The sequence below is a fragment of the Notothenia coriiceps genome, unplaced genomic scaffold (genome assembly GCF_000735185.1).
Source record: "Notothenia coriiceps isolate Sejong01 unplaced genomic scaffold, NC01 NC01_scaffold00001853, whole genome shotgun sequence".
Lineage (NCBI taxonomy): Eukaryota > Metazoa > Chordata > Actinopteri > Perciformes > Nototheniidae > Notothenia > Notothenia coriiceps.
In genome coordinates this window covers 1-5,605 of record NW_011334554.1, presented here as the reverse complement: position 1 = coordinate 5,605, position 5,605 = coordinate 1, and the positions used below count along the sequence as shown (strand labels likewise).

The 5,605-nt window shown below is 39.4% G+C and overlaps 1 protein-coding gene across 1 annotated transcript; it reads left to right on the top strand.

Moving 5' to 3' along the window:
- The first annotated feature begins 2,102 nt into the window (after window positions 1–2,102).
- Window positions 2,103–5,297, top strand: LOC104964105 (transcription elongation factor A protein 1-like). Its single transcript, XM_010792827.1, has 4 exons — window positions 2,103–2,306; window positions 4,410–4,472; window positions 4,888–4,993; window positions 5,117–5,297. Exons 1-4 carry the CDS (start codon window positions 2,238–2,240, stop codon window positions 5,230–5,232), a joined length of 354 nt encoding a protein of 117 aa, XP_010791129.1. The 5' UTR covers window positions 2,103–2,237; the 3' UTR covers window positions 5,233–5,297.
- Window positions 5,298–5,605: the final 308 nt, after the last annotated feature.

Below are 5,605 nucleotides of genomic sequence, written 5' to 3'. Positions count from 1 at the left end.
CACACACACACACACACACACTATCTCACACACACACACACACACACACACACACACACACACACACACACACACACACACACACACACACACACACACACACACACACACACACACTGGTAGCTATCTCACCCAGCAGCTGTTGATGTAGCTGCCAGCTCTGCTCTGCGGCTCCTCAGCTGGAGGAGGTTCTTGGCTGCAGACATAAAGCAGCAAGAATTCATGAGACCACAAAAAAAAGTTTCTCCAAGAATTATTTACTCGTCTGGAATGCGGAGAGGAGAGTCTGATTTAGATTTAGAGTAGGACCGCTACGGTAGGCTTTGTGGAGCTGCAGCTGAAACGCACTGTTGGGATGTTTGTTTAGGAATGTGATCTGTATTCGATGACAAGTACGGGACACTTTCTTTTCTATTTGCTCATCGTTGCTACAAATCAACACAAGCAATTGAGACCATAAACTCATTTGGAATCAGTTTATTGGGGTGGTAAGTCACCTAGGAAAGAGGGTAATCATTTTTTACTTCAATAAAATTGGACTTCTTGTGATCAGTGGAGTCTCCCCCTAGTGGCCATTATAAGGAATGCAGGTTTAAAACGCCACTTTCACATTGGCTTCCCTTTTTAGACCCGAAATAACCGCTTCCAAACAACCATAGAAATATTTGTTATATTCCACACGTTCTACTTGTAAAAATGTGGTGGCTATGTTACCCACAATGCATGGTGCCAGTCCACAGTTTGGTCAGATATTTGGGCGTGTTTTGCCAATATGGTTTTTAAAGCCTTGAGCCTCAAGAAGAGAAGGGTAATGAGTCACAGAGGTCTGTAAACTCACCTCTTTCTAAAATCCCATCCCAAATTGAAGGGTTTAACATTTGCAGTCTCAAGACCAAACTGACTATAATATAACTAAAATAAAGTGTTTTACAAGTTCAATTTGTTTTAGCAGAAATACTTTATTTGTTCTTACCTATCCAATCCTACCCCAACAGATACCACTGTTCAAGAGGTTTCCGTTGATAGCATAGTATCAGTTATCCCTTTAATAACCTTTTAATATTGACTTGATAAGCCTGATCAAATCAGAAGATATGCCTTACAAACTCAAGACACACACAGTTAGAGATACGGACAAAATAACCAAATTATGTTTATTTGATTTGACTTTAAATTGTTTCTTTATTTGTTTTACATAATAAAGTGGTTATCTTTATTTATTAAAAGTCTAATCCACTCGATCAGATGTTATATTACAGTTTGTCTATTTTAAATTGCGTCCTTGTGTTTTTTAACTTGGGTTTGATGAAGACTTAGAAGATAAAGATGTATTTTAATTGTAAAGATGTCAAGAGGGTTCAACGTTTTCAAATAAGGTAAAAAAAAAAAACTTTTCAGTTATTTCCAACTATCAAAATTCGAAATAACTGTCCACAGCCTTATTACTTACTGACTAAACTGCAGTGAAATAACTTAGAGAAAACACTTGATGAAATAGCTTCCCAAAAAAAAATGGTGTCTCTACAGCATTTGCTCTCTAATAAGAACATAAACTTACACACACATATTCACACAAACTAACTGCAAGCTGTCAACATTACTGCGCCAAGTACAATATAACTTAGCAACACTGACATCTAGTGGGAGGAGACAGTGAGTGCATCAGGCTATTCATTCGGGGTTTTACTGGCAGCTCCTGACCTTCATCCTGACAAGCAGTTAAATGAACAGGAGCGTTTTGATGCCAAACAACGTCAGTGTGATAAAGATCTGAATACAGATTGAATTATGATTATATAGTTAGATCTCCATGTTAATCATGTTTATGATTAACCCATAGGATCATGATGGATCATCTATTCTCCAAACTGCATCCAACAATATAGACTAGGTTATCATCATATGTTTTAATAATGAATGATAAATGATAAATGAAGAGTCTACCTGAGGACATCGGATGCCCTTCCAGGAAGTCCCCTCTGGCTACATTACTGGCTGCAGAGTCTCCTTTAAAGTTTTGGCAAAGTTGATCCAGGCTGAATTTGGGAGAAAACAAATGAAACTACAACTCCCAGCGTCCCACAGTGACACACAACAACAAACGAGCAGCAGCTGGGAGAGGAGACAGACTGCGTAAAGAGAAGCAAAGAGAGAGAAACTGGCAGAGTTTCTCGTCCATCGATGGGGTTTCTCACGGCAGCAGAGGAGGAGAACTGACGGAGAGAAATCCGCTCAAAATGGCTAAAAACCAAGAAGTGGAGTACATTGCTAAAAAGCTGGATAAAATGGTGCACAAGAAGAACACGGTGAGTGCAAAACAGCTGCTGCATCAGCACAAAACACGCGATCAGGTGGTGATCCCTACATTTAACTGCTGAGAGGGACAATTCTGGAAACACATTGTTAAACTCTGCTCACTGACCTGTGGAGGACTTAAATGTTTGCTGATAATCTCAGTCACAACTATGCCGCTGCTTCTGTTTTTGGTGATAAATCACTGCAGCGATTGGTCAAAAAGCTGCCAATTAAATCCACCACACCTTGAGTCAATTGTCTATATATGGTGGCATTATTAGATTGCTGAGCTACAACAGAAAATAATACAACTCGTTATAATATAATTAGTTTGTACTTGAAACATTTTGTTTTTACATTGGGAAAATCCAATCAGTGGAGCGTAGGATAACTGAACATGTGCCTTGGGACTCTGTTGAGTTGAAAAGAGCATGCAGTATTTGAGTTCAAAGTTCAAAGCAATTTCATCTATGTTAAATTAAATGGAGACTTTTTGGATGATTACAAAGATCCCCTCTGCAAACATTTAAAATGAATGTGTGTTTGATTTGTTTTTAAAAGAACATTGAATTGTTCAACCTCATTGAAAAATCCACAATATGAATAAACAAATGTTTTTAGTTTCAAAAGTTTAAACAGTGGAAAGAAGATGTCTCATTGTTTGTGCACTGTCCAATGTTTGTATTTCCAAAACCTCGATTAATACCAATGCTGACCAAACCGTCAGTATGTCGGGGTTGAGGATATGTTTCCAAATATCTAGCCGTCACTTCCAATATTATTTTGGCTCTGGTTTGGAAACTTGTTCCAATGTTTTCCACAGCTAGCTGCTAACTTTCCATTTGGTGCCAGCTTTGCAGAGCATGTTTGTATTGAATGGCTAACTGTGGCGGCACAGCCATTTAATCTGTGTTAAACCAGAGGATTAAAACGATAGAGCAAAGGAGGTTAAAAGCTACGTAGAGCTGGGAATACTTCAACAGGTGTTTGGGGGCAGAAGGGAAAATTTCTTATTCAATAAAAAACGCCTCTAATGTGCCCTTTTGGTACATAACACATGATAAAGGGCTGGCAGGCTGCCCTCTGATAGGAGAACACATGGGGCAGTGCCATATACTGTGGGGTTTCCATCATGGTTTTCCCATCTTTTAGTGTTTTATGAGACATTGCAACGGGTACACTTCTTTACCAGCTCTATAGAGGTTGTTGGTAAACAAACTGTGGATTAGGGGGCTACATTTGAGCAGTGGGAACAGGGTTTACAGAAAATTCTCAATGATTACACATTAATGATAATACTTGTTTACCCTATTCTCAGCAGATTTGTGTAAATGTATTGCTTTTTTTCTTTTATCTTTCTCGAAATAGTCTCACAGCAACAGTTTGCACAGAGATGTTTTGTCTTAAACATCACAGTGGGATTTGGAAGTAGACACATGAATAATACAACAGCCTCTTCTGCTTAAATGTGTTTTCCTCCTCACTGTCTGTCTTTGTCTCTAATAATTATGTTGTTCCTTTTATCCGTGCATGTCTTTTAGTTTCACATCCTACTTTTTTCCATGCAGTACCCTCTCATTTGGCAAAGAAAGCACAACTATGGACTCCTCCTCCTGGACACTCTCCGGTTCTAAAATGTTAAGCATTTTCAGTATAGCATTATAATAACGGATTTCAAATAAGATAAAGCTACCGTCTCCCTTTTTCTCCAGAGCTAAAGGCTTTGTGTTAATTTCCCCAAATATGAACTTTCTGGTGTCAGGTATGGACCGGTCCTCATTAATTGACAAATTGAAGTCCCTTAAATTAAATCTCCTGACCTGGTCCCATCATTCTCTTGGTAACCTTTGTTTTAGACTGAACGACTGTCTCGGGGCGTGTGGGTGACAGCTGTGGGTGTTAGTCTGGGAAGAAGCCATGAATCTTCTCATGCAGTAGAAAAGGCCACCTTGACTCTACTGGATAAATGAATGTCCACTGAAACAGATCTGTCTGTCTTGTTAAACATGCGTTGTCAGACACACAGGTGTTCACTCTCTGAAGTGTACATGTGGTGAGTTGACCTCAGACATACAGGGTAAAAATGTGATTTGAATGTTTTCTGTTGTCTACAGGACGGAGCTCTCGACCTGCTGAGGGAACTGAAGAACATCAAGATGTCTCTAGAGACGCTGCAGGTAAATAACTCCACCCCTCTGCCATGTCCCCATCAACATCAAGTGCACCTATAGTCTGACACAGCTGACACAGGAATAGTTGTCACTGCACATGTCTGTTAAATTAGGGCATGGACATTCTGCACAATCAAAATTGCAATAGGAAGTGGGGACTTGCGATAAACCAGGGTGTTTAAAACATTTAGGCAGTATGTTTTTTAATACCGCCATGAATTCAGACGCTCTGCTTTGACGCTGTATTAATGTGATGATTAAACGGATGGGACTTTCAGCAAAGTTGACATAGTTTGTTTGAGCAATCAACTGGTACTACCAATATCTTTAATTCACGCCCACTGGAGAACACACAATAGATGGCGTTTTAGATGGGAAAACATTTATATAATTTTTATTTCCACAATTTTAACCACTGCAGTCCACCAGAGTGGGGATGTCTGTGAACGCGGTGAGGAAACACAGTTCAGAGGAAGAGGTTCAGACTCTGGCCAAAGTTCTCATCAAGTCCTGGAAGAAACTGCTGGGTAAGAGGCGGTGTGTTGCTTGTGTATGTTTTACTTTGTGCGGACAGCATTGACATCGATCAAAGCTCTTTGATAGAAAACAATGGGTGCGGCGTACATTTTGTTTTGTGCGTTGTCTTGCAGACGGTGCAGAGGGGAAGCCGGAGGAGAAGGAGAAGAAGAATGAAGACTCTCCTGTGAGGTCATCCTCCACCTCCAAGGGCTCTGACAGCACTGAGAAAAGGTCTGTCGCACACTGATGACATCACTTTTGGTTACATTTACTCTTAAATTGTGTTTCTCTCATTTTTCTACGATACTGTTATGACTGGCTGTGAATAAGAAAATATGAAGTACAGACCATCTATTTCTATTTCTTTTTTTTGTTGAGAAAGGGGCAGGAAATATAAGATTATTTTCTTCTCCCTACTCCTTTTCGGGTATGGTGTGTTTATAGAGACATGGTTTTTAAATAAGTGTTATACATTAAGTTGTGCATACCATGAATGGAACATACAACATTTAAATAATTAAATTAAATTAGTAGATGTCGCTGTTATAGACAGAAGTGAAAGTACAGCTTTCTATTTCATGTAGTAAGATTTAAAGTGGAACCGACTCCAAATTCCACTT

Bases quoted from the DNA above. Each gene is read 5' to 3' on its own strand.
- LOC104964105 (XM_010792827.1), top strand. From the start codon at position 2,238: ATGGCTAAAAACCAAGAAGTGGAGTACATTGCTAAAAAGCTGGATAAA. The intron at 2,307-4,409 runs GTGAGTGCAAAA...TGTTGTCTACAG, and splicing joins TGGTGCACAAGAAGAACACG to GACGGAGCTCTCGACCTGCT. The intron at 4,994-5,116 runs GTAAGAGGCGGT...GTTGTCTTGCAG, and splicing joins GTCCTGGAAGAAACTGCTGG to ACGGTGCAGAGGGGAAGCCG.